This window comes from Peromyscus maniculatus, chromosome X (assembly GCF_049852395.1).
Source record: "Peromyscus maniculatus bairdii isolate BWxNUB_F1_BW_parent chromosome X, HU_Pman_BW_mat_3.1, whole genome shotgun sequence".
NCBI classification, from domain to species: Eukaryota; Metazoa; Chordata; class Mammalia; order Rodentia; family Cricetidae; genus Peromyscus; species Peromyscus maniculatus.
The window spans coordinates 947982-971093 of NC_134875.1; the positions used below are offsets into that span (position 1 = coordinate 947982).

A 23112-nucleotide genomic window follows, 5' to 3' on the forward strand; every position below is an offset into this window, starting at 1 on the left:
TGACAAAGATTTGTCCTGACTGTGGGCAAGGCAGGAAAACTCTAGCTACACACCCAGCATTTTTTTTTTTTTTGGTTTTTCAAGACAGGGTTTCTCTGTGTAGCTTTGCACTGTCCTGGAACTCACTCTGTAGCCCAGGCTGGCCTTGAACTCACAGAGATCCACCTGCCTCTGCCTCCCAAGTGCTGCACCACCACCGCCTGGCAAATTTTTTTAAGATCTTAAAAATAATATTGTGTTAATTCCTTGGTGTTTTGTTTCGTGTACAAGACAAGATACTTCTTTGTAGCTCTGGCTGGTGTGAAACTTACTATGTAGACCAGTTTGGCTTTGGACTCATAGCAATGCCTTGCCTCAGCCTCATGAGTGCTGAAAATACAGGGATGACCACTGCACTCAGGCTTTTTTTTTTCCTTGAGGGCAGATTTCACTATATTGTCAGAGTGCCCCAAACTCACAGACCAAATAATCTTCCTTCCTAAGCTTCTTGAGTAGCTAGATATGTAGACACATGTCACAATGCCTGGAATTCCTGGATTTAAAAACATGATTAATTATGCTATTTTTCTTTCTGCTTAGTGCCTCCAGTTTTTTTTTATAATCCTTTTTAAGTAAGACATACTAATTGTATAAAATATGAGGGTTTTTTTGAGACGAAGTCTCACTGTGTAGTCCCTGGCTGACCTGAAACTCACTATGTAGACCAGACTGGTTTTGGAGAAATCCTCCTGTTATTTATTAAGTGGTACAATGTTATTTATTAAGCAGCACTGTTTACCATGCGAGAGAAGCCACAAGGTACAACAAAGCCCACTGTAAGAGTTTACTAAGGAAAGGGAATAGAAGGGGTGTGCATAGGCCTAAGGAATGACCATGCAGGAAGAAGGGGGAGGAATAGGTAGAATCTGCTTTTATAGGTTCCCCTGCACATGCACATATGGGCTTATGTAGCTATGCCACACATGCACATAGATTGCGTGACACCCCATGCAAAAATTATGTGACCACGTAGCACACGAATTACATAGGACGTAAGGCCCTGGGATGACTAAGCATCTTGCCTGGCTACTGGACAGCTCACATTTGGTCATGTAGCTAGGGGAGTGGCTAGGAATTCTAAAATTCCAGACTCTTTGTTTTTTATTTAAAGAATGGCAGGTGAAAGGAAATGGGGGTGCTGTGTCTCCTGAAACTGCTTCTGGCTGACTCGTTGGGCGTCAGTTAATTTTGGGGGGGGTAGGAAAGGGGGCTTTGGGGGTAACCGGATGTCCTGGGGTAATGGATTGTCCTCCACTGCTTTGGTAATCGTCCATCATCTTCCACTGCTTCAGGCTCTGTAACTATTTGGGTCTGACAAGGTGCTGGTGAGGCAGAAGAGGAAGTTTAGAAAAAAATTTTACCTTGAAGGGGTGTCCCTGCAGGGTCCCAGGGCGAGGGAGGGGGGTCCCAGGACCAGGAAAGTTTGAATTATACTTATCTGAAGTGGATCTGACCTGTCCAGGTAGATTTAAGATGGCTCTGGAGCTTGAACAAACTTTTAAACATATTAAGAAACAGCCACAGGGAATTTAAAATTGAGCTGGTAGCCATGATATCATAATATTTAGTACTCTGGTATCAGAATTTTATTGGTTAGTGAGAGAGAGAGAGAGAGAGAGAGAGAGAGAGAGAGAGAGAGAGAGAGAGAGAGAGAGAAGCCTGGAATATGCTTTTAATTTTCACCTGAGATAAGCCTTATCTTATCTCAAGACAAACCTCAAGGCACCTATTTTCTTTATTAGTTTAGCATCCAGGAGATATAGGTGATCAATTGCTGAGGGCATTTAACAGTGATAGACTGCTATATTAAAGTCTGTTTTTTGCAGCGTCCAGACCCTTTTGAGTCTGGGGGTGTAAATACCCCTGGACTGTTACTGTTCCTTACCACCTGGGTGTACTTGATGGTCCTTGGCCTCTGGCATTATGGTGTTCCTATAACAATTAGCTGAGTGGTTAATTAGAAGTTTGAATATGTTATTAGAGACACAAAGGGAAACTGATGAAGCAGAATATGTCAGTAGAGACAGGAGAGGGAACCAGGAAGGAAAAACTTGTGGAGTGAAACCTCATTCTTCTGGAATTGGTAACAAGGCAGTAGATCCTGGTGTCCTCTGGGACTTGAGAGTGCAAGGCCCTGTGTCACTGTGTATGAGGAGGAATTCTCCTGGGGTGAGGGTAAGATAAAAGACTTCATGTGAGACAGGTAAATCCAGTGGGGAAAGCCCTTGAGCTTAGCAGCTGCGGGGGTTACAAGAATTACCTTGAAGGGTCCCTACCATTTAGGGGAACAGGGTGGGGGGCATTGGCCTGGAGGGGAAAGAAGGACCTGATCCCCAATGTGGATTGGGTGTGGGCATGGATTGTCACATGGCTGAGGTAAGTATTGGTCAGCAAAATTCCACAGGAGAGAACAAAGATGACAGAGTAAGGGAGTTAAGAGGCTGTAGTTGGTAACCATTCAAGCTTTGACCTGGAAGCTCCAACCCCCATTGAGGCTTCGGTAATGGTCACGCCTACAAGGCGGGGCTGAGAGAGGATGCTAAAGACCCGGGTTCCAGATGTATGAGCTCTCTTGGTTCCTGGACCCTGGACGCTGGAGCTAGACCAAACAGAGTTCTCCAAAGAACACCGCAGGACTGAGCCATGCCTTTCCCATACTCTGTAAACTATCCCTTCACTTGTAAGTTACCCCACAAAATAAACCTCCCTTTTAACTACGTAAAATGGCCTTAATAATTTCCCCAATATCTGGCACCCAACATGGGGCAAATTCCAAAGGCCTGGGTGGCTCCCACCCTCAGCTTCCTCCCCAGCTGGCGGGTACCTAAAGCTGCAGGGTACCACAGCTTCTTAAAACCAGGAAAAACCTACATGGTTCCATTCCTGAAAAGGAGCTAATCCGGTCTCAACCCCAGACCAGCAAAATCGCAGAGTGAGGCATTCCCCCTCCTCCCGAGTGCTGGCTCCCTGCCCTAGCCCGAGGCTTCCAAAGTTTCACCTAGTTAAAATAGACAAGGCACTGTCCCAGGCAGGGCACCCTACAGAGGCACAGAGAGGGCTTGGAGCCATGTCTGCTGGCAGACCTCCTGTCTGTAGAGGCAGAGAGGGGCTTGGAGCGGCATGGAACTCTCCACGCCCTGAAGCTCCAGGGAGTCACTGGAAGAACTGCCTACTGCCTGTGCTCACTCTGCCGCCAGCCAAGGTATTCAACAGGACCTGCTTTGGAGCTACACCAACGCCTCCTGCTGGCTGAAAAGCTCTACTACACCCCCAAACCACGGAAAGGTAAGATAGGCAAACCAGCGTCTTATTTCAAGTAAAAGTACTTGATAATTTTACACCTTAAAACTGACTAACAAATTTTGAGTAATTCTTGTAATATGGCTGACAACATTACCTCACAAGAATTTAAAAACATTTTTGCCTGTATGATCATGGAGAGATGAAGGTTTAAATAGGAGGATCAGTGTTAGAGCTAGTCTCCCATACATGAGTTCAAATGTTAAGATTGAAAGGGGCCGCTTGGGAAGGGCCTGGAGCCTAAAAAGAGCTTGAGGCAATAATTTTACCCAGTCAAGGTGAAGTTCCTGTGACATCTTAGTAAGAATGGATTTTATTTATTTATTTATTTATTTATTTATTTATTTATTTATTTATTGGTTTTTTTGACACAGGGTTTCTCTGTGTAGTTTTGGTGCCTGTCCTGGATCTCGCTCTGTAAACCAAGCTGGCCTCAAACTCACAGCCATCTGCCTGGCTCTGCCTTCCAAGTGCTGGGATTAAAGGCATGCACTACCACCACCCAGCCAAAAATGAATTTTAAAGACCGTTGGTATGCTCCACCTTCCCTGAAGACTGAGGATAGAGGATATAAAAATACTAAGGAATATTAAGAGCCTTAGCTGGTGTCTGGGAAATCTGGGAGGTGAACTCCAGACCATTATCAGACTGGAGAGAGGCAGGGACCCCAAACTGGGGAATAATTTCCTGGAGAAGGAGGTCTGCAACTGTCTGAGCCTGCTTATTAGAATCTGGATATGCTTCGACCCAATTAAAAAATGAGTCCACCATCATGAGGAGATAGTTAACTTTTCTGACAGTGGGCATATGGGTAAAATTGAGCTGCCAGTCAGTCCCTGGAAGGGAACCTCTAACCTGGTGGGTGGGAAAAGGTTGACTTCTGTACTTGGTATTGGGGTCTGTTTTTTGGCAAATCTCACAAGAGGCAGTAATAGATCTTAAGAACTGTAAGTCCTCAGAGGTGGGCTGCAGGTGGGCTTTTATGAATTGAGACAGAGAAAGACTATTAGGGTGAAAGAGCTGGTGTAGATAGGACAGAATTTGCCTAGTGTCAGGGGTTCCCTGTGAGTGCTGGGGATGTCTTTCTGTATGCTGTGAATGTATTGCTCTGATTGATTGATGAATAAAACGCTGATTGGCCAGTAGCCAGGCGGGAAGTATAGGCAGGACAAAGAGAATTCTGGGAAGCAGAAGGCTGAGTCAGCCTGCCGTCCAGGGAGCAGCATGTAATGGCACACAGGTAAAGACACAGAACACATGGCAACATATAGATTAATAGAAATGGGCTGAGTTTAAGTGTAGGAGCTAGTCAGTGGTAGGCCTGAGCTAATGGCTGAGCAGTTTTAAATAATATTAGCCTGTGTGTGTTTATTTGGGTCTGAGTGGCTATGGGCCCAGGCAGGACTGGAGATAACTCCAGCTACAAATAGCGCCAGAACATGGGGCAAGAGTTTCCACCTAAACCTGAGAAAGAAGATTCTAAAACAGAGCTGAAAGCAGCTTCCTAGTTGTCTCTCTCAAGTTAGCTGCAGCCTGCATGCTCAAGCTACTCTATGGCAGGTTGGCAGCACATTCCCACCAAGTTACACAGAGGTTTCTGCAAGTTGCACAACATGGTACATGGTACATGGTACATGGTGGATATAGGTTTTGCTACCAAAAAAAGAGGTTTCTAGACTACATGCTGCTTTGATAGAAGCGTAGACCCACTGCCTTCCCAGAGTCAACAGACACCATGGCTCCCAGTGCTGGTGGTGAATTATCTCCACCACATTGCAAAGCTAAATTGGGCAGAGCTAGTAGCCAAGGCTTCTGCTTCAGTCCTAGCTGCTGCAGTTTAAAGCAATAGGTTCACAATAAGACAGATTCAGATGAAATAGTTTACAATGTGTGTAAAAAATGTACATAGGCTTAAAAGAGAGAGAAAAAGGAATATAGACAGCTATATTAAAGAAATAGAAAGTTTTAAAATAAATAAAGTCCTTAAAGACAAAGTAAAAGTAATATAAAAATAAGCCACATAAAGGTGGATATCACACCGAGAGTCTAGATTGTGTTGTCTTTGGGATTTTTAACTGCAAAGAGATATGATTGTAAAGACTGCTCAGTCAAACCAATATGTATATTTTAAAGGTACCTTGACTTCAAAATTCGTATCTAAGGATATGTTGCTTTAGAAAGGAGGCTCTGGTTCATTGACTACTCTCACTGAATGTGAGGTTGAACTGTTGACCTTGTGTACATCCTACTTCACAAATGAGTCTGTCAGATACACTAAGCCTATAGGCTGAAGATGATGCCCCAACACTGCGGAGAAACCTCATGTGACTGTCCAGGCAGCTGGCTGTTTCTGTCAACTCACATTTTTTTTTTTTGGAAGCTGCTTGCATGCACTTCCTGTTTTATTAGGTAATGTTATTCCTTCTTGGATCTCTGAGGGAGTTGAAGATTAGATAGTTATAGTTAGTTGAAGATTACATAGTTATAGTTTTTCTTGTTAAGAATTTCAGAAAAGAAGCTCACTAAAGAGGTATAAATTGTATACATTTGAAAGACATTATAAGATAGTTTTCTCTTGGTAATACAAGTTACAATAAAAAGTGAATCAGGTACATTTTGGACTTACCAAAATAGGATAAATAATGTAATATTTTCTCTGAGTTTGTCAAGTGCAAATGGACTAGACATTGTTGAGGTATTTATTGCTTGTATATATTGTATATAGTTATTGTACTTATTATATACAGTTTTTCTTATATTAGTTATAACTTTTTTCTTTTTATTAGAATAAAAAGGGGAAATGTGGTGGTATTTTATTTGTGCTGGAATGTGATTTTATTTGTATGTTAATAAATAAAGAATGCCTGGAGATCAGAGGCTATAGTGAGCCATAAACAGAAGTCAGGTGGTGGTAGCACATGCCCTTAATCTGATCACATGGCAGGCAGAGTCTCTGTGTGGTCAAGGACACAGCCAAGCGTGGTGATACATGCCTTTAATCCCAGTACCAACCATAGAGACCTGGAGGTCTGTATAGACAAGCAGTGACAAAGAAGTGATGTGGGTGGGCTTAAAACCAATGAGAAGGCAGAACAGGAAGGCAATAAAAGTGCAGGTTAGACAAGAAGAAGCTCTCTCTTGGAAAGCTATGGTGAGGCAGTAAGATAAGCTTAGTCAGTGGCTTTTTGCTATTTCTCTGATCTCTTCAGCTACTACCCCTGTATTTGGCTCTGTTTTTATTATTTAATAAGACTGTTTAGAAATTCATCTACAGAGAAAGGGATGTGAACCTTAACCAGTCCATTCACCCTGGCCACCTCCCACAAATGGAGAATGGTTGCCGGGTTGGCATGGTTGGAGTTGGGTCCCTTAGCAGCTAGAGAATGAGTGACAGGAGGAGTGAAGGTGGGAGCCAGAGTTGGGTGGTTGGAGCAGCCCAGGAGATGATGAGGGGGCTAGAGGAGGAGCCAAAGGGGCAGACACCTGAGGAGCAGGAGCAGGAGGTCGGATAGACAGAGGTGCTTGTCTATACAGACCTCCAGGTCTCTATGGTTGGTACTGGGATTAAAGGCATGTGTCACCATGCTTGGCTGTGTCCTTGACCACACAGAGACTCTGCCTGCCATGTGATCAGATTAAGGGCATGTGCTACCACCACCTGACTTCTGTTTATGGCTCTCTATAGCCTCAGGCATTCTTTATTTATTAACATACAAATAAAATCACATTTCAGCACGAATAAAATACCACCACATTTCCCCTTTTTATTCTAATAAAAAGAGCTGAGCAGTAGTCAGTGATTCCTCAGGTTCAGGTTGCATAGCTAGGAGCACATGGGCAGGAGAGAGGAAGCAAGAAGGCAGGGTTTGGAGCTTAGGTTTAAAAAAAAGCCTGGATATAAGGGAACTCTTTCCATTTGCCCATTCACTGACAGAAGTTAGATAATTCCCATAAGATATTGGGGTCCAAGGAGCCACTAGATAGCCATTTTTTATTGTTATCTAAGGGCCCATTTAGTGCAAAGGCAGACAAGCTCAGAGGTCTTTAAGTAAGGCATTAAGCTGAGAGGCTTAAGAGTTTCTAGAAGACATCCTAGGGGAGAGGTGGCACTAATAGGGTTGGAAGCCTTATTTCCCATGGCCATAGCAGAGAGAAAAAAATAAAAAAGCAAACGTGAACCAAGACTACAATCTCAGGTGTCCCCAAGATCAAGTGAGGACTGGCGATTGACACAAGTCATTCAATGCTTTTGTCAAGCAAGAGAATGAGGGCCAAGGCGTACATAGTCCAAGGACAAGGGTCCTACAGTGGCAGGCACAAGTCATTCAATGCTCCATCAAGTGAGAGAATGAGGGTGGGGTTATGCAGCCTGAGTACTAGGGTCTGACAACAAGAACAATATCTGACCGCAGTCATGGGAAATAGCTAGAGATTTAAGCCTGTGATGGGGACCAACCATGGCCAATGAAGGCCATGAATGAGGGTTCCCTCAAACCCTGGGACACCAGAAAGATGCCGGACAACCTACAGTCATTTCCATGGGTCCAGGGGACTGTTTATACTGGCTGGAAAGGGAAAACTCAGCAATTGAAGCAGTCCGTGTTGTGCGAAGAATTCTGGTGGCCAGGCATATGGAAAGGTGAGCAGCTGTAGGTAGAATAAACCTCAGTACAGGGTCCCAGGCACAGAGCACTGGGAGGGCCTGCTTTGTTTTGTCACCATTGTTATTTATTAAGCGGCACTGTTTACCATGCGAGAGAAGCCACAAGGTACAACAAAGCCCACTATAAGAGTTTATTAAGGAAAGGGAATAGAGAAGGTGTGCATAAGCCTATGGAATGACCATGCAGGAAGAGGGGGGAGGAATAGGTGGAACCCACTTTTATAGATTCCCCTGCACATGCACATATGGGCTTACGTAGCTATGCCACACATGCACATAGATTATGTGATCACGCTGTGTGCAAGTTACATGATCATGCAGCACACAAATTACATAGGTCGTAAGGCCCTGGGATAACTAAGCATCTGGCCTGGCTACTGGATAGCACATGTGTGGTCATGTAGCTGGGGGAGTGGCTAGGAATTCTAACACCTGCTTCTACTTCCCAAGTGCTGAGATTATAGGCATGCACCACTAATTCCTGGCATCACTGTGAAATTACACATATATATAAGGCCTTTTGATCATATTTACTCCCCAACTCACACTTACCCCCCCTTTTTCTTGTTCCTGTCCACTTCCATATCCCTAATAGTTCACATAGTTCACACACACACACACACACACACACACACACACACACACACACACACATCAATTCACATGAGTGAAACATGCAATACTTGATTTTCTGAGTCTGGCTTATTTTGCTTAATATGATGATCTGCACTTCCATCCACTTCCTGAAAAAACGACAAGATTATGACTAAATAAAGCCTTATTGTGCATAGGTCACACATTTTCTTTTTCCATTCACCCATGGGCATGCCTCAGGCTGCTTCTATGACTTGACATTGTGAATTGTACCACAATAAACATGGGTATGTAGATAACTCTATTGTGTGATGTTGTGTGATGTTTTCTGGGGAGACGCAAACAAACATCTATTCACTCCAGATAAGGCACCAACGACAGACCAAAGAAACAATCCCACCCTCATTAGCTTGGTTAACTAATGTGCTTATTGGGATTACTTACAGGAGTATTGATATCTTAGTTAGGGTTTCTATTACAGCAACAAAACACCATGAACAGAAACCAAGTTGGAGAGGAAAGGGTTTATTGGCTTACACTTCCACATTGCTGTTCATCACCAAAGGAAGTCAGGACAGGAACTCAAACAGGGCAGGATCCTGGAGGCAGGAGCTGATTGATGTAGAGGCCATGGAGGGGAGCTGCTTACTGGCTTGCTCTTCATGGCTTGCTCAGCCTGCTTTCTTATAGAACCCAGGACCAGCAGCCTAGGGATGGCACCACCCACCAAGGGCTGGTCCCTCCACCATTCATCACTAAGTGAGAAAATGCCTTACAGCTGGATCACATGGAGGCATTTTCTCAATTAAGATTCCATCAATTCAGATTTGTGTGTCAACTTGACATAAGGCTAGGTAGCACAATTGGTAAAGGGTTACATACAGGAGTATGGCTAACTCAAAGGTGGGTGCATCACTGAAAAGTCCACTTCAGCATGGGAAATCACTCAAAAAAAGCTGTATCCCAATAGCTCCCTGTAAAACTTGCAGACAGCCTGGTGAGAGAGTTTCTCCCCCATAACAATTGTTTGCTGCTTATATAACCTTAGAGAGGGGCCTTGTAAATCTTGTTTCAATTTTCTGAGTCTTCTAAAGTTTTTTTTTACTTTCTTTCTTCCTCTTCCTTATGTAAGATAATGTTTCAATTCATAGGAAACCCCTGTACAACATATGCTAATGTTAATTCATTTGGGTATGTACTCTGCAAGGATATATCTGAATATTGTTCTATTTCAAGTTTTTTTAAGGAATGTCTGTACTGATTTCCATAGTGGGATGCACCAGTTTACATTCCCACCAGCAGTGAATGAGGGTTCCTTTCCCCCTACATCAAGTGCTCTTAACTACTGAGTTGCCCCCTCAGCCCCTTTGCTTATTTTTGAGATTAGTACTTTTGTTTATTGGTCAGTATGAACTCCTTTTATAATCTATATACTAATCTTTTGTAAGGCAATTTGTGTATACACATACACACAATGATGTATATAGGAATTTTTTTTATTTAATGTGAAGATTACATTTTCACTATTGGCATGATTTTTTTCATTTTTATTTTATTTTTTATTTATTTTTGTTGTTGTTTTGTTTTGTTTTTCCATGTAGGGTTACTCTGTGTAGCCCTGGTTGTCCTGGAACACACTCTGAGGACTAGGTTGGCCTTGAACTCATAGATTTACCTGCCTCTGTGGCTGAGTGCTGGGATTAAAGGTATGTGCTCCACCCCATGATATTTTTTAAATAAGAAGTATTTAATGTGATAGTTGTTGCTCTTGGTATTTACAAAATTTTTTCTCCACCAAAGACATGGAGGAATTCTAACATTGTTTTTCTGAAAGTTTCCAATTTTGCCTTTCATGTTTATGTCCTTAAACTACTTGAAATTGATTTTTTTTGTAGTATGACTACAATTTCATTATTTCATATCTTTGAAAGTCACAATTTTCCACACATGAACTTTGAGCTGAACTTCTATACCTAAAGGCAGCTCTAGGAATCAAGAAAAACAAATAGTTGTCATAAATTCCAAGAAGCAATAAATTCCAAGGAGCAAGAGCAGATTCTGAACAATGACTACCTTGAACTGAAGCTGACCAACCATAAAAGGCATGGAAATGTTGAAAGACAGCTGTGTGAGCACCTATCCTGTGCTCTGAGTCAGCCACCTTGCCCTCCAGTACTTTTCCATTCTCACCTTTGCCCCAGGAAGCACATCAGCTGATTTTTGCTCAAGGAGTCACTCTGTATTCAGTTCTTCCAACTACAGTAGTGTGGATTCAGTATTTGCTTCACCTTTAATTAGTCTCAGTTTCTGTTTTTATATGAGTACCTAGTATGCCTAATACTACCCAATGAGACTATCCTTTCCCTATTACTGTAAAAAGCTACCTCAGTGGTTCCAGATGTAGAACTCTCAGCTACTTCTTCAGCACCATGTCTGTCTGAGTGTTGCCATGCTCCCCACCATGATGAATGACAATGGACTAAACCTCTGAACTGTAAACAAGCTTCACTTGAATGCTTTCTTTTATAAGAGTTGCTACATTGGGGCTGGAGAGATGGCTCAGTGGTTAAGAACACTGGCTGCTCCAGAGGTCCTGAGTTCAATTCCAAGCAACCACATGGTGGCTCACAACCATCTATAGTGGGATCTGATACCCTCTTCCACCATAAAGGTGCACATGCAGATAGAGCACTCATATACATAAAATAAATAAATACAACCTTTTTTAAAAAAGAACATTTATGAAAAAAATAAGAGTTGCTATGGTCATGGTGTCTCTTCACAACAGTAGAACAGTGACTAAGACAATATTTTTTTCAACAAATTGTGTGGATTCACATGCTCTCCAGTATTTAATATTGCTAATTTTTTAATTTGGTAATGAATGGGGGAGTGCAACAGCATTTCATTATAATCTTAATTTGCATTCAATCCATATCTTCATATATATATTGGCTGTCTTAGTCACTGTTCTATTGCTGTAAAGAGACACCATGACCAAGGGAACGCTTATGAAAGAAAGCATTTAATTGGGGGTTTGCTTATAGTCACAGAGTTTTAGCCCATTATCATTATGGCAGGGAGCATGGCAGCATGCGGGCAGGTGTTGGAGCAGTAGCCGAAAGCTATATCCTGATCCGTAGACAGAACTATAGAGAGTGGCACTGGGCCTAGCTTTTAAAATTCCAAAGCCCACCCCCAGTGATACACTTCCTCCAACAAGGCTGCACCTACTCCAGGAAGGCCACACTTCCTTCCTAATCCTTCTAATACTATCAAAAAGTTCCACTCCCTGGTGACTAGCCATTCAAATATATGAACATATGGAGGCCACTGGCTGTGTGTGTTTCCTCCATTGTGAAATGTTTATTCATGTCTTTTGTCCATTTCTTTACTGGACTGTTGTTCTTGTTAGTTTGTAGTCCTTTTGTTCCCAGTCCTATTAAGGCCCCAGTAACAAACCAAAGTTGTAGTCTGTGGATGCTCTTCCTGGGAAACAAAAGAATTTATTGGGCTTACTTATAGAGCATGGGTGAAGGGTTACTGATTAGAGCAAAGCACCCACACTGGAAAGTCTTTATCCCACATGAATGATGACTTCTCCATAACCGCACAGATAGCGCTTCATTCTGTTAATCTTCCTCAGTTTATATACACTAGTCATTCCCCAAGACCCTGAACAATTAGGACAAAATTATGTACAACTGGTTGAGAAGAATGGCTGAAAACTCAAGTGAGCGTCCTATGATCTCCCATGTGCCCTCCTTCTATGAGCGAAGATATACAGTTAATACACCCAACTATGATGATCTTTTGCTAGCAGACACAGATGAATTAATGAAGATGGCAGCTGTTTGGCTCAGAGGATAGTGCTGCACAACATCTTTATACATTCATGATAGGAATCCTTTGTTGCTTTTACATATTGAAAATATTTTCTGCTAATGTATATCAAGTCATTTTTGTCAATATATTTATTATTAATTTTTCTTTTGTGTGTCTACATGTGTGTATGAGAGACATACAGAAAGAGAGAGGTGTATGCACCCATGTATGTGTAGGTTCACACACACCATGCATATACAGAAAAAGGAGGATGACCTATGTGTTCTGTTCTATCACTCTTCACCCTATTTCCTTAAGACAAGGTCTCTCACTGAAACTGGAGCTATGCTGACAGCCAACAGATCTTATCCCTATAGCTCTGGGGTTATAGGTATATGTGGCCATGACCACCATTTTAAGTGGATGCTGGGAATTCAAACTCAGGTCCTCCACTGTCAATAGGACAAAACAGCAGCCTACAGAATGGGAAAAGATTTTCAACAACTCCACATCTGTCAGAGGGTTAATATCCAAAATTGTAAAGAACTCAAGAAACTAGATATCACCAAACAATCTAATTAAAAATGGGGATGGCCGGGCAGTGGTGGCACACGCCTTTAATCCCAGCACTCGGGAGGCAGAGCCAGGCGGATCTCTGTGAGTTCGAGGCCAGCCTGGGCTACCAAGTGAGCTCCAGGAAAGGCGCAAAGCTACTCAGAGAAACCCTGTCTCGAAAAAACCAAAAAAAAAAAAATGGGGTACAGATCTAAACAGAGAATTCTCAACAGAGGAATCTCAAATTGCTGAGAAACACTTATTGTTCAACATCCTTATCATCAGGGATATGCAAATCAAAACTACCTTGAGATTCCATCTTAACACTTGTCAGAATGTCTAAGTATAAAAAAACACAAGTGACAGCTCATGTTGGAAAGAATGTGGAGCAAGGGAATCACTCCTCTATTGCTAGTGGGAGTGCAAACTTGTACAGCCACTATGAAAATCAATATTGCAGTTCCTCTGAAAATTGGGAATTGATATACCTCAAGACCCAGCTATGCTGTGGGATGGTCTGTATGTCAAATTGCTCTGATTGGTCAATAAATAAAACACTGATTGGCCAGTGGCCAGGCAGGAAGTAGGTGGGACAAGGAGAGAGGAGAATTCTGGGAAGCAGAAGGCTGAGGCAGAGAGACACTGCCAGCTGCTGCCATGACAAGCAGCATGTGAAGACTCCGGTAAGCCACAAGCCACGTGGCAAGGTATAGATTTATAGAAATGGATTAATTTAAGATATAAGAACAGTTAGCAAGAAGCCTGCCATGGCCATACAGTTTGTAGGCAATATAAGTCTCTTACTTGGTTGGGTCTGAGTGGCTGTGGGACTGCCGGGTGACAAAGACTTGTCCTGACTGTGGGCAAAGCAGGAAAACTCTAGCTACACAGCTATACCACTCTTGGACATAGACCCAAAGGATGCTCCATCATACCATGAGGTTACTTGCTCAACTATGTTCATAGCAGCTTTTTTTCATAATAGTCAGAAACTGAAAACAACCTAAATGTCCCTCAGCCAAAGAATAGATAAAGAAAATGTGGTGCATTTACACAATGGAATATACTCAGCTGTTTAAAAAATAATGACATTATGAAATTTGCAGGCAAATGGATAGAACTAGAAAAAACTCATCCTGAGTGAGGTAACCCAGACCCAGAAAGACAAACATGCAATGTACTCACTTATAAGTGGACATTAGCTGTTAAGTAAAAGCTAATCATGCTACAATCCACAGGCTCAGAGAAGCTAAGTAATAAGGAAGGTTCAAGGGGAGATACATGGATCTCCCTGAGAAGGGGAAATGGAATAGATTTTGAGGGTGGACTGTGGGCAGGTGGGGATGTGAATAGGCAGGATCAGGTGATAGGGGAGTGATGGATGGGAAGAGTACTGGAAGAGACGACTGGAATTGGGGGGTATTCGGGGAGCCATGTAGAAACCTAGTGCAGTAGAAACTCCCTAGATTCTACAAGAGTGACCCTAGAGAAGTCTCCTAGTAATGAAGGATATGGAGCCTGAACCAGCCATCTTCTATGACAAGGCAAGGCTCTTATCAGTGGGACTGAACATCAACCCAGCACAAAACCTTCGACTTAGAATCTGTTCTGCCTGAAAGATGTAGTGGGGTAATCGTGCCACAGAACTTGCGGGAATGGCTAAACAATGACTGGTCCAACTTGAGGCCCACCCACACCATGAGAGGGAGCCCATAACAACACTACATAGATGGCCAGGAATCAGAGGATGGTTATCCCAGAGACCCAGGATAGAACCAAATATCACTGGCATTAAAAAAAAAGCCAATGAGATAATTCCTAGTGATATTTTGCTATACTCATAGATCAGTGCCTAGGATAATTGTCCTCAGAGAGGCATCATCCCCAACTGATGGGAGCAGATGCAGAGACCCACAGTCACACACTAGATGCAACCAGGGGAACCCTGCAGAAGAGGGGAGTGGGGAGGATTGTAAGAAGCAGAGGAGTCAAAAACATCCCAAGAACACACTCACAGAATCAACTAACCAGGGCTCATAGGGGCTCACAGAGACTGAAACAATAGTCTCTGTATGGGTCTGAGCTAGGTCCTCTGCATATACATTATGGTTATGTAGCTTGGTGTTCTTGTGGCACTCCTAATAGTTGGAGTGGGGCTGTCTCTGACTCTTTTTCCTGCTTTTGGAGCCAGTTTCCTCCTGCTGAATTGCCTTGTGCAGCCTTGATATGAAGCTATGTGCCTAGTCTTATTGTAACGTCTTAGGTCATATTCGGTGGATATCTCTGGGAGACCTGATGTGTTTTTTGTTTGCTTTTTATTTTTTGTTTTTTTAAGAGAAATAGAGAAGGAGTGGATCTGGGGGAGAAGTGAGGTAGGGTGGGGACTATGAGTAGTGGAGGGAGAGGAAACTGCAGCAGGTATGTATGAGAAAAGAATTTAATTAAAAAAAATAAAAACTAGAGAACCAGAATAAAACAAAAACCTCAGGTCCTGATGCTTGAATAGAAAGTAATCTTAGTCAATGAGTCATCTTCCCATTCCCTTATAGTTTGGGGCTTGTTTTTGTTTTAGAAAATGTCTGATGCAGCACAAGTTGGCCTCAATTCACCATGTAGTAAAGCTGGATTTAAACTCAAGATCCTCCTGTATTTGCCATCCAAGTACTGAGATTACAGATATGTGCCACTATGCCTGGTTCTCTTGTTTTGTTTTTTAAAAAACGTTCTTCTTTTTCCTTTATTTTTAGTTTTTGTTTTTGTTTTTGGAGACAAGGTCTTAGTATCCTAGGCTGCCTTCAAACTCACTATGTGACTGAGGATGACTTTGAACTTCTGATCCTCTTACCTCCACTTCTCAAATGCTAGGACTAATAGGCATGCACTGAGTAGTGTGTGTATTACTAGGGTTTTTGGTTTTGTTTTGTTGGTTTGAGCATGCTAGCTAGGTAGTACACCAACTGAAGTTCATCCCTATTTGGATATCACATAAAGCAAGGTTCCAATTTCATCTTTTCCATTTCCAGCTTCAGTTAATGAAAGGCTCTCTTTCCTCACCTAGCCATTTTTATTGTTTAGTACCCTTGTATATGTGCACAAGTGTGTTACAGGGTTGTCTATTCTGTAACATTGTTCGATGTATCTCCTTTCTCTGAACCAATCTCCCCTCCCCTCTTTTATTCTCTCTTCACCTAAAACTAGTTCCTCTAGGGATATGGGTAGGGTATAAGTTATCAATCATGTGAACTCAGGGCTTTAGGACAGGGTTCCCAAGGAGCCTGTAGGCCCAGTAGACATTCATTTTGCTCAGAAAGCCTTTCATTCTTATCCAGGACATTTGGATGTTTAGGGATCTTACTCTGATCCTTAAAGATTGTTCCATTTGCTTTCGCTGATTCCTAGAAATTGTGTGGCATCAACGGCAGGAGAGATGGCCTAAGGTAAATAAAACCAGTTTGCTCTTGAGGGCAATCAGCGGGAGAGATGGCCTAAGGTAAATAAAACCAGTTTGCTCTTGAGGGCAATCTCGTCTTTCATCACTGAACAGCATACACCAATGTAAATGATGGTACCAGCAGCACAGGAGTATAAAGGCATTTTCACAAGTCTAAACCTGGAAAGGTGCATTGGCCTTGTGACCACATTGACTTAAGAGCTTTGACTCTTGTCAACCCCCTACATTCTTTAGCTGGCTGATTCCTGATGGTCTGAGCTATCTGGATGTAAAATCCACTCCTGGGTTGCTTCAGCCAGGAACCAGGGGCCTGCTCGTAGCAACTCGTGGGTAGTAAAGGGGCGGCAGATGCAGTAGCTGAACGTTTCAGAATCTGCTCCAGTAGTTCACAGGCCGTGCGGGTAAAAGCGAGATGGAAGCTCCAGTCTCAGAATTCCATCTTTCAGGGATGCAGGCTGCGCATCTCGTCAGTGCCCGCAGAGGCGTGGCAAGAGCGGAGCTTCCAAGCAGCTCTAAGCTACTCCTTCTCCAATCGCTAGACACCAGGAAGGCCAAGGCGTGGGTGGGCTTATGGGCGGGCCAGGGCGGGAAGTAGGCGGAGCGTGGGTACTGCTACACCCGTCCCTCCTGGCTCCGAGCCTGCAGGGTTGTGGCTGGCGCAGCTCTAGGTCCCTTCCTCCTCCACTGCCCGCGCCACCTCGGCCGCCCCAGTCTCCCACGCCTCCGAGCAGGCCGCAGTAACTGGGTTTGCGGTTCCCGGGCTCAAGGCTCTACGACTCCAGCGTCTCGGTGTCCCTGCTCCTGCGAGATGACGCTCAAGTCGAGCAAAGGAGAGAGTGGCAACAGCATGCGCACCGCGCTCTCGGACCTCTACCTGGAGCACTTGCTACAGAAGCGCAACCGACCTGAGGTTAGAGGGACCCCTGGGGTCCTCGGGGTTGGGGTTGGATCTTGGCTCTAGGCCTTTCCGTCTACTTCTGGATTTGTCCTATTCGTAGCCTTGTTCCTAGGCGTCTGCCCGGAACGGCCTGATCTTGAGTGTCCTGTCCCTAGGGTGGAGGCCTTAGCTTTGGGCAGGGTTCATGCTGAGATCTGGGTGTGGTGGATAGTTGCCTGGGGCAGCCTTCTTGGGTGAAAATCCCGAGAGGCCGGCCAGGACCCAATGCTTACTGAGGTCAAAGAAAACTTGCTCATGGATGAAAGTCGAGTAACAGAAAGACTTTAAGAAGAAAAATAAAAGACTTTAAGGAACACATCCAAGAGAAGATCTGCCTGGTTGGTGAGCGTTTGTGTTCAGTCTCACAGATATTATTATGAAACCCAACTTCGTGCTCTAAAAAGCTCACTCAGTGTCCCTCTGCATTTCATTTCAGCAGGTCCCCTTGTGCTACCTTGTAAATTAGGGTAGACTTCATATTCCAGTGTTAAACAGTAAATAGCTATTAATCTCTGGTGTCAGAGAGGCCCCCAGAGGAGGTTATGATTATATTCTGTGTAGCATATCTCTCCCCCACCCCGAAATTCAGTAGGTTATAATGCTGACCCACCTACTTACCCTGCTCCCTCTACTCTCTAGACCCTTCTCCTGGGAGATTTATGGAGCTGCTTGTGATACAGCAAAGCTGGCTTTGTGACAAGCTGGTTAAACATATGTTACTTAAACAAAATGTTCAAAGATGATACTAGGTGAAACTGAGAAAAATAAGTACAAAAACCTTGTAGGAATGGTATCTTGAGCAAAAAACCCTGTTATGTGTTTTGATCACTTTTTTAGATGAAGGGAAAAGAAAAAGAAAAAAGTAAAGAATTGGTAAGAAAAAAAATCCATGTTATGACACTTGTATTTTGGTTCCTCAATTCTGGAGCTTTGTTTCCTTTTCCTCACCTCTGGTGTCATTTTCCCTCCCCCAGCCAGTTTTGGAAATACAGTTATTTAATCTTGCCTTTCTATGCTCCACACCCACAGTACTCTTTTAGTAACCCTGACAGAGCAATTCAGTGCTTAGGAGAAGAACCTGTGTACCAATTAAATGTCAGCAAATTTTATCTCTCCTGCTGGCAAGTAGGAAGACATTTTGCTTCTTGTTTGTTGTTTTGAGACAAGGTCTCACCCTGTAGTTCAGGCTAGCTTGTAACTCACTGTATTTATTGTCCTGAACTGGCTTTGAACTCCTGGCAGTTCTCCTGCCTCAGCCCCCAGAGTGGTGGGATTATAGGCATAAGCCAGCAAGCCACACAGTTCAGGACAATTGTCACAACTAGACGGATTTAATTTTTTACAGCAAGGAATTATCAGACCCCCCAAATGTCATGACTGCTGAAAGAAATATCTGTCCCTGGTATTCTAGTTCCGTGTCTTATTTAAGGTTAGCAAATAAAGAGCAAAGAGCAGAAATGTGGTAAAACTCTAGTCTACTTAAGCCTCTGTGGCTACAATAAAACCAGATTCCTATCTGTAAGGTATCTAAGTCTTCCAGGTTTTGAAAAATAAAAGTCATAAATATCCTGGAAGTGAAGGACAGGGAAGGAAGAAAACTAAGAGACCATACTAGGTACTGAGAAAACTGGGGCAAAGACTAAATAATTTGAAAATGACAATTTATTTTCTAGTATACATTCTCTGAAAACACAGATCTTAAATGGAAATATCCCCTTCTCAAATGAGACAATCAGACCCAAGAAGGAGCTGTTTCTTTGGTAAAATGATAATCAGGAGCAGACTCATTGACCATGCTCCCTATTGACTCAGCCAAGACTTGCTTTCTGCTATTCTACATGAAATGTATGGCATTGAACCTTAGTGTCTTCTTCATAGGCTGTTCTATTTTGCCTAGAGTCCTGATTGCCCCTTACATCCTGGATTCTACAAAATGCAGGCTTCAGCAATTCTGGGCACTCTGCAGTGCTTCACAGCCCCCTACACCTCCTTCAGAGGAAACATCTGCAGCACAGTTCAAAGGGCAGAGACAGTTTCTCAAAGGAAGTTGAAATAAAAAAATAGATGAAAATAACTTGGCAGGGATAGGGGCAGAGGTAGTGGGGGTGATTAGAGCAGGGGCAACTCTGACTTTCTTATTTAAACTAATTGGCTTCAGAACAAGTTACAGTAAACTAGTGAGCACAGGAATGAACAAACATTTGTTCAACTTACTGTTAGGCTCTCTGCCAGCTGCTTCCACATGGAGAACCCTAAATACAGAAGTGACCCTAAATACAGAAGAGCTTGGGAGCTCCTTAACACCACCTGCCAGCTTTGTGTAGCCCCCTGGCTGGGCCCATCTGATGTCCACAAGTACCCACCCCTCACATGGACATAACCTGTTTGACTTTGGGGGGGAGGGGCGGGAACTAAACAAAAAAGCTAGAGAAGCCATGAAACCAACAATTCCCTAAGGAAGTATAGAGATTAGAATTATTTAACTATAAATGATAAGAGCTGGGGAGACAGGAAGGCCCAAGAATCAGGATTTTCTGGCAGGTGTTGTCTTAAAATCATACATTAACTAGAGCTTTGTTTCTCAGGCACTAAATAAATATATCAATCCAAAGGCCACATGTTTTAACGTCCTTGGCTGATTTGCTTTATCTGCCCAGTGCACTCTGGACACATGCATAGGCTTCTTATTTCACTGAAATAAAACAGGAAACACAAGCAACTCCATTCCACCTGGAACACCAAACTGTATTTCCAAATACTTGGCTCTTGGTTCCTGCATAGCCATTAGACCAGTGTTGAGATTGTGTATGAAACATCATTCATTAAATTAAACTATTTCTCTTTATTTTTATTACTTGTTTATTTGTTGTTGTTGTTGTTGTTGTTTTTTAAGATATGGTCTTACTATGTAGCCTTAGCTGGCCTAGAACTCACTATGTAGACTAGGGTGGCCTCAAACTCAAAAGAGATCTGCCTGACTCTGCCTCCAGAGTGCTGGAATTAAAGGCATACCTTTAATCCTACTATGCCTGGCAGTTTTTGTTGTTTGTTCTGTTTTATTTTTTAAATAGAGTCTCACTATATAGCCTAGGCAGACTTCAAACTCTTGGCAGCCCTCCTTGTCTCAGCCTCCTGAGAATTGAGATTACAAACCTATACCACCAGGCCTAGCTGATTAAAATTAAACTCTTGCCTCTACTTTGTGACCAATATTTTAAGGCAAAAAAATAATGTTTAGCAACCATTTGCAATAAAATCATAAGCCTTAGACTCCAGGAGTTAGTTAAAATAGAAGTACAGAATTCAGAATTCAAGAAGACAACACAATACCAGGTCTTGTTTTGTAGCCCAGGATTCCTGCAAAATCACTTTGTGTTCCAGGTTGCCCTCAGACTTATCCTCCTGCCCCAACCTCGTATGTGCTAGGTTTACAGGTATGTGCTACCATACCTAGTTTATAAATAAGACTTTATTGAAACTATATAATACATTTTGAAAGTGGTTAGACTGATATTTCTCACTTCTCTTTCAAAATTAGTTTTGCTATTCATAGATAGGTCTATGCCCTTCGATCATGTTTACAATTTTTAAAAGGCCAAATTGTCTAGAGGTACTTTGACTGTAACTTCAACAGACCAGGTGAGTGAAACCACTTATGTATAAGAAAAATAATACCCCAGGTACAGGATTATTGACCCCTGACACCAGCCTCTGATCCTAGGCATAAGTGGAGAACAATAGCTGGGTCACCTGGACTGAATTTACTGATTTTTTTAATTAAACAAATCAAAGAGGGGGTTGGAGAGATGGCTCAGAGGTTAAGAGCACTGGCTGCTCTTCCAGAGGTACTGAGTTCAATTCCCAGCAACCACATGGTGGCTCACAACCATCTGTAATGAGATCTGGTGCCCTCTTCTGGCCTGAAGGCAAACACTATATACATAATAAATAAATCTTTAAAAAAATCAACAACAGCTGGGCGGTGGTGGCACATGCCTTTAATCCCAGCCCTTGGGAGGCAGAGCCAGGCAGATCTCTCTGAGTTCGAGGCCAGCCTGGGCTACCAAGTGAGTTCCAGGACAGCCAGGGCTACACAAAGAAACCATGTCTCAAAAACAAAACAAAAAAAGAAAGAAAGAAAATTATACATTTTTTGAGTAGCTGTCCAAGCAGTGCAGATACTACCTTTGATGCTCAGCTTTCTAAGGGGACAAGATTAGGTACTCTTCTCCATTTCTTTAAACTTCTCAGCCTCTATTACATATATATCTTAATTTGTCACATTGCTTGCATTTACAATATGTTCTTTATAACAGTTTCAAGATTTGTCTGTGGGTGGATTCTAAAATGTGAAAGTCTGTAAGTGGTTTTTATCTTGCTATAGTTGGTTGCTGAACTAATGTTACACTTTTTCTAGATCCTTGATACTGCTTGAGATGGCAAGATGTCCAACCAAATTCTTATTTTTCCAGCCTTTTTTGCAGCTTGAGATGGTTGTGTGGCTATGTTCTGCAGTTCTGGCCAATGAGACAAGAAAAGCTGTCCTCTGGGAAAGTTCTGGTCTGGGTCCAACTGACCTGGCCTTTCTGCCTTCTTGCCTTGAGCTGATCCACAGAGTCACAGCTTTTGAAAATGTGTTTCCAATCCATGACTCCCTTCTTGGATTTCTGACCTCAGGCTGATGATCTATGGAGCAGTATGGCCCTCCTTCTCAGCTAAGGACTTGAGTGATCAGTAACTATTCCTTTGCCTACTTTCTGTCTTCTAGAGAGTTATTGAATGAAATCTCTTATCCCTGGTGATGTTTAATGTTTTCTCTGTGGGTGATATGGAAAGTGTGTGTTCTTTTTCTTATCCCCACTTTGCTCTGAAAACCTGGGTGTGGTAGTCTGTGCCTATAATCTTTGTGTTTGGAAGTCTGAGTCAGGAGGATTGTGATTCCAGCCCACCTTGGGATACATAAGGAGACCCTGTCTCAAAAGATCCAAACAGATAGACTAAGGAGTGAGAGAGGAGGAGATCCATGTAAGTATTTAGGCTGCCAACTTGACTAGGAATTCTACTCATGTCAGAAAATTCCATCTTGCCAGTTGTAGGAAAGAATGTGGTTTTGAGAGCTTGGTGGGAACAGTAGACTTCCATTTTTCTGAATAGAAATTAATCATTGTGACATAAAAATGGAGGGATACATGAGGCTTTGAATGCTGAGTATTTTCTTTAGAGGCATCTTTCAGTATTGTTAGTATGTCACCACTCCCAACACAGAGCTATACAGAAGCATAGTAACCATAGCCCACATTTACCAAGTGCTTTTAAGTATTATATTAAGCTTGCAACCCAGTAAAGTCATTCTGTTACCATCCTCATTTTACAGTTGAAGAAACAGAAGTGCAAGAAGGTTAAGAATCCAAAGTTACCCAGCTATTAGTAAAAGAGTCAGGAATCTAACCCAGACAGTGCATTTTTCTGTTAAGTGGTGTGTTCTAGGTATTTAAGTTCTACTTAGTATATTACTTTGCTAAATTATTTTCTTTTATTTATTTATTCATTTATTTATTTTTCGAGACAGGGTTTCTTTGTGTAGTCCTGGCTGTCCTGGAACTAGCTCTATAGACTAGGCTGGCCTCAAACTCACAGAAATCTGCCTGTTTCTGCCTCCTTAGTGCTAGGATTAAAGGCATGCATCACCACCACCCAGCCTCTAAATTATTTTCTTAAAGTAATTCAAACACATAGTACATAATTTAG

The 23112-nt window shown here is 42.6% G+C and overlaps 1 protein-coding gene across 1 annotated transcript in view; it reads left to right on the forward strand.

Moving 5' to 3' along the window:
• The first annotated feature begins 16991 nt into the window (after positions 1–16991).
• The window catches only part of Mpp1 (MAGUK p55 scaffold protein 1), a 32947-nt gene continuing 26826 nt past the window's right edge, over positions 16992–23112 (forward strand). The window contains exon 1 of the mRNA XM_006997865.3: positions 16992–17337. Within this exon, the coding sequence (XP_006997927.1) occupies positions 17236–17337 (102 nt within the window). The 5' untranslated portion in view covers positions 16992–17235. The remainder of the gene's footprint in view (positions 17338–23112) is intronic.